The sequence below is a fragment of the Apteryx rowi genome, unplaced genomic scaffold, assembly GCF_003343035.1.
Source record: "Apteryx rowi isolate R43461 unplaced genomic scaffold, aptRow1 scaffold_955, whole genome shotgun sequence".
NCBI lineage: Eukaryota > Metazoa > Chordata > Aves > Apterygiformes > Apterygidae > Apteryx > Apteryx rowi.
The window spans coordinates 102,516-115,762 of NW_020451266.1; the positions used below are offsets into that span (position 1 = coordinate 102,516).

The following is a 13,247-nucleotide window of genomic DNA, read 5'->3' on the forward strand; positions in this document are numbered from 1 at the left end:
AGATATTCCAAACCTGACTGGAGAGGGTCCTGAGTGACCTGCTCTAGCTGACCCTGCATGAGCAGGGGGCCTGAACCGGATGATCTCCAGAGGTACTTTCCCACCCCAAATATTCTGTGATTCATCTATGTAGTAGTATAACTGAAGATTCACAGGGAAGTTGGATCTAAAATCAAATAACCAGAAAATAACTACCTTTTAGATGATAAGTATAAGATTCACCTCTGCTGTATTTACTTGGGCAAACACCTTTTTGAAGTTTGAGAGTTTTGTTTAAATAGAGACACTGCACTCTGTTTCTTTATTGGTAGAATTACCCCATGCTAGTTTCGGGGGGGGGGGGGCGGTTTGCAGCACTATAGACAACTCATTTTTTTCCTGATAGTTGTAACCAATTATTTTGGACAAATGTGCGTACTCCTCAGCATGTCTGAGTTTTATTCCAACTGAGCCTGTGAATGCTGTCAATTATTCGGCTTAAACTCCACCCTTGTCAGTCTATGATATTAAAAATTGTACCTACATGCAGAGTGCATGATATGCCAACAGTTACATGCAAAGGGATTCTGAATTCTGCATTAAAGAAGGTCCTCTGATGGAGAAGTTGCGCAGTACCCAGTTGACTACAGTTTAGCTGTATTATGCTATATGTGAAAGACATCCCAACACAAAAATACGTGCCTGAGTGCCAACTACTGACAAGAAGCTACAGAAGCCTGAAATGCCTAAATGAAGGCAGCTGCTAATGAAATATGGCAAGTTAAACCTTGATCCAAGGTAGAAGAAAAGCTTTTCTGTGTGTTTGTCTGATACTTGTCATGCTTTATGCTGGATAAATTCCTGGTTTGATCAAAACACATCTTAGTAAAGTTGTCCAAACTAAATAAGAAAGGAATGAGGAGATGTCAATTGCTGTTTCAAACACCATTCATTCAGAATCAAAGAAAATGTTAATTTGTGTCAGGAAGCTGAATTAAGTAAATGTTGACTGTCTTTGTAGCAAGGATCAAGTCAAAGCTACAGTGTAAATGATGCAGGAACACATATAACACTGGAGTAGTTTTAATGTACATCTATATATGGAGATGAATAGGAAATGAAGCAAGAAATACAATGTTTGGGAAAGAATCTAGTCATGATTTGCGGAGATAATTACAGGCAAAAAGGAGATTGAATATAGCAACAGGAAAAGCAGAATAATTATGCAGCAATTAACAGGAAAGCTGTATGGTTCTTTGAAAAAAAATAACAGACATCAGGTTAAAAATGTATGCTGAGTACAGAAATGTTTTAATAGTCAACACATCAAGTATTTGAGTTCATTTCCTAGGATAAAAAGCTGTTTCATAAAATGAATGTCTCATTTATAGGATAAAATATATTGTGTATTCTTTATAAATGTGTATATTTCCATTTTACATGTGTCATCTGAATTTGAGAAAAAACTAATAAATGTTCATTTCATAGTATAGGTGTTTAGTGTCATAATGGTAAGGAGAAAGAGATTTTAAGTTAACAATAGAAGGACTGCCTAGGTCATAGGAGCTAATAACTATTATTTGCAGTTGAGTTAGTTTCTGATGTGTCCTGTAATCTTCACATTCTGAGGAAACGATCATCTGCTTTTATGTCATTGGAGGCAAATCCATTTTTGGTGGTTTTGTAGGTCTTCTGATATTTTATTAGTTGGCAACAGCACACTCATAAATACTCTTTCCATTTCTGAAATGTAACTTGCACATGTTCCTCTTGCAATTTGTGGGGATTTCAGGTAGTGCTTTTTATGTGGAAGCTGTCCTGCAGTGGGATCTTCAAGCACATTAAAATGACAGCTAGGGATCACTACACAGAGGCGCAGAGCATGGGACCCTCCTAAAGGGAGAAAGGAGCCACCACTGTGAATCCATATCATTACAGAGTAGCTTTCAAGAGGTGCAATCTTTCATTTAAAACTATTGTGAAAAATTCAGCTAGATAACAAGTAATAAGCCAAGATACACTGGGGGGGAGGGGGACCATGTCTGAACTCTGTCATTTGTATCACCAAGTCATCTACAAACAGTTTTGTCTTTCTTGAACAGTAGTTCTGAATGTGAGCTGTGGGATCATCGTTTTCAACAAATTCCATTTACTCTAGGTAAAAGATAGAAAAGTAAATAGCCCCTGCTTCAGGAACTGACTGGGAAAGTCGCTTCTCTTACCCTACAAGGGGAAGCTGTCCTCTGATAAGTCACAGATTCCTCTCTTTCCACAAATATACTGCCCACGTCCATTAGAATAAATTAGGTTGGGATCCAGCTGAAGGGCTCATAGGCCAGGGCACCCTGGGACTGAGGGGAGGGAGGCCAGCCCTGTAGTTTCAGATGGAGACATTAGAGAAGATGCTGCCTTTCCCTTCTGTGAATGGGCTCAGAGATGACAAGGGGGGCACTGGAAAAATAAGAGCAAAATTCCTGGGCACAGAAAAAATAAGAGGAAAATTCCTGCCAATACTAATAATTAATGTTTCTATAGTGCCCTTCATTCTTTGACCTCTAATCACTTTGCATATGTTAATTGAAGCTGCATAGGATCTCTGAACTAGGTTAATATAATTTCTAATCATCTATAATTTCTATTCATCTATACTGATGTATCTATATATCTATACATAAAGAGAAAGATAAAAATCCATGAAAAAAATCTAATTAAAAAGCATTAAAAGCTTCTTTGATTTAGTGTTATAAAAAAACAAAATGCAAAGCATCTGAAGGTCTAACATACTATTTTTCTAGTATATAAATACCTCTGGTGAATAAGTTGACTCAGATTTTTTCTTTGCTGTGTCATGAGAAATGCCTGAGTACAGAAACCTCTGCTTCCTGTGGACAGAGGCAAAATCAGTCTGGGAGCCGACTGGCTGATTGGAGGAGTTCATGTCTATAATTCATATGTGGATTATTCATAAAAGTAAGTATCATTCCAAGGATTCTGATAATAACAATTGTAATTTTCATTAATTAAAATACTGTGTGCTGAGCATGGCTAGTAACACAGGCAGGGCAAGAAACTGTCTCTTATTTCCCTCCCTGCAGTAGCAAGTATTAAGAGACATTGACTAAGAACAATTCCTATTCATAAAATGCAATGATTGCGTTACTAGTGTACTGTATCCTTTTTTTTTTTTTTTTTTTAGGTTATTCAATACTTCAAGCTATTATGGAGAAAGCAGGACAAAATAGCTGGCAAGTCAGTGCCATCTGTGTGGAGAATTTTAATGATGCCAGCTACAGGCGGCTTTTAGAAGACCTGGACCGAAGACAAGAAAAGAAATTTGTAATAGACTGTGAAATAGAGAGGCTTCAGAATCTTTTAGAACAGGTAATACCTGCTTTTAATGTCACTGTAAATACATTACCAAAACTCCAAAAGAGCTACCGCTGTGCATTGCCTTCCGTTTATTTTCTTGATGGAAATGAGATTGCCTGCTTTTTCCTTTTTTTTTTCTTTGTGGGCCTATATTTTTATGTCCACTTGCTTGCTCTTTTCACCTACCAATAAAGCTCCTGTGGTACCAGCCAGTGCATTGGCACCATGAGCTACCCCTGTCCCACCAGTGGCAAGTCCTGGGCAGAGAGTTCTAGCCCTCATATATAGTCCCACATTGCAACACTTCCATGCATGATAAACCTGGCGTCAGGGTCTATGGGTTGGCAGAGCAACCCAGCTTTGCTGATTTACCAAGATACCCTCAGTCTGTACCTTTATGGGGGAAGGGCTCTGTTTTGTTTGAGAGAAAAAAAAGTCTGCTTATTTGAATCCAGGATTACTTTCTGTTCTCCAAATAGCACAGGCTATGTATTTCTAGCCATCAAATGTGTTAAAATTGTTATTACACATATTTAAACTGAGAGTTATATTACCTTAGCAGAGTATTTATGGATCTGAAGAACAGTAAAATAAAGATGCTATTGAACTGGGAAGGAAGGTCAGGTTTTCCATCAGTTATTAATGGAAGCCTACTGTTATGTTAAGGCAAGACTTGGGCCAGACTGACTGGCTTGCACTGGGTAGTACTGATACCGGTACTGCATTTTGTGCAAAATGAATAAAAAATGCTGCTGCTTTGATGTGGAAAATGTGTCGGCATATAGTACTTATGTGTGAGGTCTTCCTTAAATGATGGAAAAAATAATGGTTTGAAAAGAGCATTTTGTTAAATGATAGTAAAATAAGTGAGGGTTTTGAATTCTATCTGCCTCTCGTATGATCCCATATATTATGTTAAGTGTTGAAAGTGCCCCGTTCAGTACCTACAGCTGCTGCAAGAGAATTACAGGGAATGAATGCCATCTAGTGGTGGTAAATCCTCTTCCACGGCACTACCTAACTTCTCTTTGCTAGAGTATTAGAAATTTCTAAAGATTTTATTGCAAAAACATTCATGATGCATCTGCTACTAAAGTCATGGAAATATAAAATGTCATTTGTGATACAAAATTGCATAAAATGATACTTTATAGAAATATATACATCAACTTGTTTTTACTGTCTGAAAAAGGAAACTGAGCATTAACTGAGCTGATTTAATAAGGATTATTTCTATGGCTGTTACCAAGCGAAAAATAGATGATGGACGGTATTGCTATATATATATTCATTTGGGCTTTTTTTTTTTACTGTGAAAGTCATTGTGTTTTATACACACTTTCCATAGCTTATAATGAAACCCTCCTCCAGTTCAGCCTGTGTAATACAGAACACCCATTTGGGGGTCTTTTAAAATATATTTAGGAAAATATTATTTCCATCAGTTCTGAATGTATGTAACATTTTTCTTTTCAAACACATAACTGTAGCTTACTGTAGCCATAAGTCTTGGAGTGGAGCCACCTTCATAAGTCTCAAAAAGAGCTCATCCAGTACGTGTTTTGATCTCACTGATCTCAGCTGTACATTTTATTTGCTTCCAGGAATTGCTGCTCATTTTCTTTGCAGATTGGCATCTGCATTCCTTTTTAGAATAACCTGTACTCTTTGTTTGGATCCTGCACAACTGATTTTAATATTGATTTTAATGGGATAAGCTTTTGATCTTCTCTGGCTTCGTACAGGTCTGGATTTTGCCCACCTAAAATAGGCACTTAACACAGGCACTGCAAGTCATAAAACTTCAGTGCCTGATCTCAACAGAATGAATCAGACCGTGCAAGTTTGGCTGCAGGACAATCCCAAAAGCTGATTGAGGCTTGTCTCTCCCTTAACTGTAAAGAGAGAGTCTAGGGAAGGAGCTAGACCTGACTTGCGACATAGCTGTGTCTTAACTAGTCACACAAGCACTTTTAGGAAGTGATTCATTTGAACACCATCTAATTGTGAATGGAATGAATTTTACTCAGGAGATGAGCTGTTCCACATTCTGTATTTGTTTTGACGTTTATTCACACCCAAGTGTAAGACTTTACACTTGACCTTATTAAATTGCAACTTACATATTTCAGAATATTTCTGTAATTTGTCTGAGTCATTTGAATTCTATTATTCTCCCCCAACATCCCCAAAACCCCTCTCCATCCTTCCTGTACAAAAAGGAATGACATCGTTGCCAGACTAGACAAAATACTCAAGAGAGGCTCAGCTTTACTGTCCAGTGAGATGGTCCCTCTCTTCCTCAGCCAGCTCACTTGCAAGTAGGCCTGGGGTGCTGTGCTTAGCCACTGGTTTGGGGATCCAAAATAAAAGCATTCTGCCTGCAGAGATCAAGTGTGGCTTAGGGGTGAGCACTCAGAAACGTCCTCTGAGACAAAAACATTTACAATCTGCCAAAAATGGGAGCGAGGCAAAAAGAGTCTGTTCCAATGTAGAAAATTCAAAATAGCTGTCATTTAAAAAACATCAATCAAATCAATTAAATGATTTTTCATTTTGCATGGGGGCTTTAATAACCTGCAACTGACAGGTAAGGTGGCTTCACAAATGGACTAAAAATTGGAGAGCTCTTCCCTGCATACACAGAGGAATTGATTAAGCTTCAGTGGCTCTAATTAACTCAACTTCTTTTCTGCCTAGTTCTTCCTTAATTGAGAACCTAAGTTGTGACTATACTGTAATACTTTGCAATGTACAAGTAAATGTTCTGCAGAACATTTAGGATAAGTAATTAAATTTCAGTAATGAGACCGTAACTCAAAGTACTTTGCCCTTAAGTCCATGTTAATGAAGGGAGAGAAACTGGCTTGTGGGTTTCTTCTCAGTAGTGACTGCCCATATACACACTCATGCTTCTCATGACTGTGGACCTCAAGCAGCCAAGACCGGAAAATTTTCCTCTAGCCTTGTTCAGAGGGTGAGCGCATGCCCTGCTCCCCTGCCCATGTCTTGTGCCCACGTATCTGACCTAGTGCATTCTGTGCGCTCTCTTCTTCTAGCTGCCGAGGTGAGAAAAGCAGTACCTGCTGTTTCCTCCCTTCTTGTGCAGCTTTAGTCTTACCATTTTCTATTTACATTGTGTCTCTTGTATTTTTCTTAGTTCATCATTTTTTTCTCCTGTATTTTCTCCTCTCTCATTTCATTTCCCTGAGAGCAAACATACCAGCCCATGTTGTGCCTTGGAGCATGTAGAACCTGCCTCCACATTCAGTACTGGAGGCTTGTCCTCAGATAAAATTTCTTTTCTGGAACTGCATGGTGTGTCTGAAATACAGATTCCATCTGTGCACAACCTGTGATGTGCATTTTTCATCACCTGATGTTCCCTTCAGATTTTTATGTTGCTGTGGCAAGACTCATGTTTTGGGGGCAAGAGCCAAATCTTTACTCCTTTTAAGTGTGAAGCATGGAGAGATGAAGTTCCATTTTCAGATTTCCTTTCTAGAAAGGAGCAGTAAGGCCTGCGTTAAATTCAGTAGATGCTTTTGGCCCGGCCACAAGTATTTATCATCCTGTTTGCTTGAATGGCCCACTACTGTCTTGACAGAAAAAGTTTCAGATCTTACCTCTCAAGGCTATGCCAAGACTCAAAAGGTCATGACGATTTTCTCAGTAAAACCAGGCTCCCCTTCTTTGGTCGTGCTCCCCTGCCCAAGACCATGCAGCCTCTGGTAGCGACTGGCAGTATTTGGGGGTGACTGGAACCCTAACGCTCAGTTTCTATATTAGTGCCAGTTGGCACGGCTCAGCTCAAAGTCTTGTTTAAATACATCACTGAAGCAAGGCATCACTTTCTGCAGGGTCGTAGAGTTGTTGCTTCAATTCATCAGTAACAGAAACAGTGTCTTCAGTTTATCTATCTGAGTCAGCAGATCTCCACCCACTCTCGAGAATCTGCTGTGACCTAAGCGTAACAGGATAATTTTAGATCATTTTCATACTTTATTCTCAGAATGGTGAAAGAACACCCTTCTTCCTTAATATCCTACAACAGCCATGATGAGGAAGACTTTTTTGTTACCTATGAGTGAAACTCTTCCTTTATGTCAGACCTCACCATCCTGCAACCCCAGTTTATGATAGACACCATAAACATCAAGACCCTTGGCATAAGTTTTTCTTTACTTGCTTGTCTCCATTCCACCAACAGGCAATGAAATACCACACAGCTTAGAAGGAAGACCTTTAAATTCTCAACTATCCAATTCTTTCTCCAGTACAAGCTGGAGAATTATCAAGACCTGACAGTTAATGTAATGTAGAATGTTGTACATGTCTTAAGCCTTTCCCAAAGCCAAAGAAGAAAATGTCTTCTTTATGCTAGCAGCTGGATCCATAGGCACTGCAAGCATCATCATGTGAGTTGTTCATATTTGTTGTCATCTAGATCATTGACTTCCACCTTTGCAGTTTTGTACTCCTACTTCCCCATGCAAGTTCTATGTGGTCTAGAAAGAAAGTTCATACAATGCAACATTACAGACCATGCAGTGTACCTTCTGCTAGATGTTCCTAATCTTTTTAACACTCAGTCAAGAACCATTATGCATTTAAACAGTTCTGATTGACTCTTATTTTAATATGTTCTTTTCCAAAAATAAAAGGATTTATTTTCCATCTAGCATCATGGTTCAGAAAAACTATAATAAGCATTGATACCAATGTCATTGCACTGTTCGTATAAGCAAGAACCTCAGAAGAGGAGACTAGTTCAATAAACAAATGTTACCTGACCCTTCCACCTTTTCAGTTCATGCATGGTCAGGTTTACAGTATCTGTGAAAAACTGTTTGGAAGGTGCAGACAGTTTTCTCAATTGTTGCTCCTCTTTCACATATTAAAAGGCATTTTCTAGCCCTTGCCCAAAAGTGCTCATGCGTCTTTAGCAATGCAATAAGGAACATTACTCTAGGCAAATGTGGTAGATAAAGTGATATGGCTGAATTTAATATCCTCTTGCTTACTGCACCTATCGTCTTGTTTCTTTCTAAGATTGCTCTGGCAGAAGGTATCTTCTCTTCTTGTGGTGGGAATGGAGAGGCTTGTATGGCTTTTCTTCAGAGAAAAAGGAATTTACAGCAGTTATGTTTTAATACCAAAGAGGAAAGATGCAAAGCAACTCATTTTGAACTTTCTAAAGCTGATCATCTTCTGCAAGTTCCAGTTTAAGGTGAATACTCTGTACTATCATCCTCTAGTAAAGTCTGATTTGCCAAGTAGTTCTGGCTTCTAGATCTCAGTCTAAAACTCCAAAGTCTTTGCCTCTCTTTCAGATCTCCTAATACAGATTCAAATACACCATCTATCATCTCACAGCTTAGTACTGTCTTTCATTACTAGAGCAACTCTTCTTTTCTCCTTGAAGGACATTTTTCTCTTTAGCACAGAGAAGATGACCTACATACACTAGCTATGTTATAAGATACTTAGGCTCAACCTTACCAAAATCTGTTTCCCTAGTGCAACCTCTGGTCCCATCATATTTACCGAAAAATAGCTCCCATCTGTTTCACTAGTGCAACCTCTGGTACCATCATATTTACTGAAAAATAACTCCCTTTTCCCAGAAGGGAATGCATAAYGTTACATATTTCTACTTCTGGGTTTTATCTACAGTACATAATCTTGTTAATTTCAAGAAGTGAGGAAGACAGAGAGAATTGAATTAATTATAAAGCTGAATAGCACTCCTTCTCATGAAATGTGAGTTTGGGGGACCATCTCAAAGTTTGAATCCAATGTTGATAGCGATGACTAATACAGAAGCAAAAAATCTACCATACTGTATAGCAGTGTGATCCCAGTGGGGACAGACAGGAGGATAAGGAGGGATTCATTTTAGACTCACTCAAATGATGCTATGACAGATCAGACTAAAAATGTGCATTTATACTGATGGCTGAAAACAAATTCCAGCATTTTTGACTGTCCTAATCTTGCTACAGAGATCCACTCTATCCACAAATATGTTTTGAATGAATTTTTTTGGAAAATCTGAATTAGACTCAATTGTCCTATAATTTTTTTTCTCCGTAGGAGATAGCCATCTAATACTTGAAAGGATCTTCTAATTCAAATCAATAGATAAGTGGTAACAACTACAGAGTAGTTTACTGCCTTGATTTGTATGCCAGTATATTGCTGTCAATATGCCTGGAAACTTTCCAGCGGAACACATTGTCATTGAAAAATGCCAAGTTGCCAAAAACAAAAATGTGATTTTTTTTAGAGCTGGAAACAGAGGCTTCAAGCTTCCTGCTGCAAGGATGGAAACCTGGAAAAGCAGAGGAGGGGCTGCACAAATCAGAGCACTCTCTATTTAGGCAGAATGTGTCTTCTTAGTGCTTGGGTAAACATGTTTCTGCTCTGCATGTTATCTTTGAGCTGGGGACCATATGACTATGAAAATAAGCAGGATCAATGTATGGACACAAGACCTGTCCCACAATTCCTGGAAAAATATGGGCTTGTGCCAGTAAGCACTTTCCCATTTCCCAGGCCTCACTGGAGGACTAGCACATACCAGGGCTTGCTCCCAGGAGGCAGCGAGTATGAGGCCACCCTGTCTAGGGGAAGAAGCCTGTGCAGCCAGATGGTTGGAGCTGTGCCGCGCTGTATGCCTGCAGGGACACAAACAGGTCCTGGCCCATTTAATTTACTAGCATAGCCCTGGCCTATGGCCTGAGGCTGCATGGCTGTGGTGGGCGCAGGGACTGCTCCGCAGCGGTGGTGCTGCCGGGGCAGGAGGCATCTAGGCACTGCTGGTGCTCTGGGAAGCCCCAGCAGCCACTGACGGAAAGGGATGTAACGCTGGTCATTGCCACAGTTGTTCACCTCCAGCAAAAAAATGGAAAATGGTGTGTTTCAGCCCTGCACAGGAGCAGCGAAAGCAGTAAGACAAAAGTCTATTCCATGTCAGCTTTCCCCAGTACTGCCAGAAAGTGTGTTCCCATTTTGGAGAAAGAGCATTTGTTTTATTAGACAGCCATAATAAAAATAATCCGTGTGCTGTTATTGAAAATTGTAACTAAAAACTTAAACCAAAAGAGTGTTTATTTATATTGCATAAATGCCTAGAAACTCACTTAGAGAAGGCCCCATTTTCCTCCACACCAAAATTAAAGACTATGTTCACCATTAGCTTTCCAGTTTACAGGGACAAGAAAAATCAAAAAGGAGGTAAAACAGAGGCACGGAAAGATAAAGTGACATATTCACAGCTTTATGTAGCTTATGTAGCAGAATACATTTCCCGTGATGCACATTCTTCTATCAAGTACCACAATGTCCTTGTTATCAACAGACCTTTTTTCTGTGAACTACAACACATTCAGCAGGTGGTCTTTAAAAAGCACAAGAATATTCTGTTTGAATCAAAGGATGAAAGTAAGTGAGAGACACTGAAAATTCCCTCTGCTAATGTGTCTCTTTCTTTCTAAGCTGCTTCCAAAGTGCTTCCCCTAACTTAGAGAAAGAACTTCCTGCTTAAAGCACAATGTATACTTGAAATGCACTGTAATGTTGTGATTTCCATTTCCTACCAACTAATCTGCTAATATTAGCCACAATCAATAGAACATTTTTAAGCTGAACAGTCCAGGCAAAAGTAATCATTTGCATATGACACTGTAAGAATCAGCTCTGCGTGTTTTGCTCACTTTTCACTGGGAGTTTTTCTTTTTTCTTATTCATCTTGGAAAGGAAGGGTGGTCCAAGAGAGCTGGTTAATATTCAAACATCACTTCCTCCAGGCTCAAGAGCGGTGCATCCCTATGAGTAGGAAGTCAAGCAACGGAGGCAGGAGACCTGCATGGATGAGCAAGGAGCTCCTGGCAAAACTCAACCAGAAGAAGGAAGTCTACAGAAAGTGGAAAGGGGGACAGGCCACTTGGGAGGAATATAGGAACGTTGTCAGAGTATRCAGGGATGYGACGAGGAAGGCTAAGGCCCGTTTGGAATTAAATCTGGCTAGAGATGTCAAGGACARCAAGAAGGGCTTCTTCAAATACATCAGCAGCAAGAGGAAGACTAGGGAAAATGTGGGCCCTTTGCTGAATGGGGTGGGTGCCCTGGTGACGAAGGATGCAGAGAAGGCAGAGTTACTGAATGCCTTCTTTGCTTCAGTCTTTACTGCTCAGGCCAGCCCTCAGGAACCCCAGATCCTGGAGGCAAGAGAGAAAGTCTGGAGAGAGGAAGACTTTCCCTTGGTGAAGGAGGAGTGGGTTAGAGATCATTTAAGCAAACTTGACACCCACAAATCCATGGGCCCTGATGGGATGCACCCACGAGTGCTGAGGGAGCTGGCGGATGTCATTGCTAAGCCACTCTCCATCATCTTTGAAAGGTCATGGAGAACAGGAGAGGTGCCCGAGGACTGGAAGAAAGCCAATGTCACCCCAGTCTTCAAAAAGGGCAAGAAGGAGGACCCAGGGAACTACAGGCCAGTGAGCCTCACCTCCATCCCTGGAAAGGTGATGGAGCAGCTCATCCTGGAGGCCATCTCCAAGCATGTGGAGGACAAGAAGGTGATCAGGAGTAGTCAGCATGGCTTCACCAAGGGGAAATCATGCCTAACCAATCTGATAGCCTTCTCTGATGGAATGACTGGCTGGGTAGATGAGGGGAGAGCAGTGGATGTTGTCTACCTAGACTTCAGCAAGGCTTTTGACACTGTCTCCCATAGCATCCTCATAGGGAAGCTCAGGAAGTGTGGGCTGGATGAGTGGACAGTGAGGTGGATTGAGAACTGGCTGAATGGCAGAGCTCAGAGAGTTTTGATCAGCGGTGCAGAGTCTAGTTGGAGGCCTGTAGCTAGCGGTGTCCCCCAGGGGTCAGTAGTGGGTCCAGTCTTGTTCAACTTCTTCATCAATGACCTGGATGAAGGGACAGAGTGCACCCTCAGCAAGTTTGCTGACGATACAAAACTGGGAGGAGTGGCCGATACACCAGAGGGCTGTGCTGCCATTCAGAGAGACCTGGACAGGCTGGAGAGGTGGGCAGAGAGGAACCTCATGAAGTTCAACAAAGGCAAGTGCAGGGTCCTGCACCTGGGGAGGAATAACGCCATGCACCAGTACAGGTTGGGGGTTGACCTGCTGGAAAGCAGCTCTGCGGAGATGGCCTGGGAGTGCTGGTGGACACCAAGTTAAGCATGAGGCAGCAATGTGCCCTTGTGGCCAAGAAGGCCAATGGTATGCTGGGGTGCATCAGGAAGAGTGTTGCCAGCAGGTCGAGGGAGGTGATCCTCCCCCTCTACTCAGCCCTGGTGAGGCCCCATCTGGAGTACTGCGTCCAGTTCTGGGCTCCCCAGTACAAGAGGGATGTGGCACTACTGGAGCAAGTCCAGCGAAGGGCTACTAAGATGATTAGGGGACTGGAGCATCTCTCTTATGAGGAAAGGCTGAGAGAGCTGGGCCTGTTCAGCCTGGAGAAGAGAAGGCTGAGAGGAGATCTTATCAACGTGTACAAGTATCTGAAGGGAGGGTGTCGAGAGGATGGGACCAGACTCTTTTCAGTGGTGCCGAGCGACAGGACGCAAGGCAACGGGCACAAACTGAAACACAGACGCTTCCATCTGAACATGAGGAAATACTTTTTCACTGTGAGGGTGACAGAGCACTGGAACAGGTTGCCCAGAGAGGTTGTGGAGTCTCCTTCTCTGGAGATATTCAAAACCCGCCTGGACACGATCCTGTGCAATGTACTCTAGGTGAGCCTGCTTGAGCAGGGGGGTTGGAGTAGATGATCTCCAGAGGTCCCTTCCAACCTCAGCGATTCTGTGATCTTTTCATTTTATTTTTCTTCCTGCATTCTAAAATATGTATTTGTGCCTTATTTAC

The 13,247-nt window shown here is 41.3% G+C and overlaps 1 protein-coding gene across 1 annotated transcript in view; it reads left to right on the top strand.

The window, feature by feature from the left end:
* GRIA4 (glutamate ionotropic receptor AMPA type subunit 4) overlaps positions 1–13,247 on the top strand; it is a gene marked incomplete at its 5' end in the record, with an annotated part of 159,137 nt that overhangs the window by 56,798 nt on the left and 89,092 nt on the right. Inside the window, one exon of the mRNA XM_026092286.1 lies at positions 3,176–3,360. Coding sequence (XP_025948071.1) covers positions 3,176–3,360 — 185 coding nt within the window. The remainder of the gene's footprint in view (positions 1–3,175; positions 3,361–13,247) is intronic.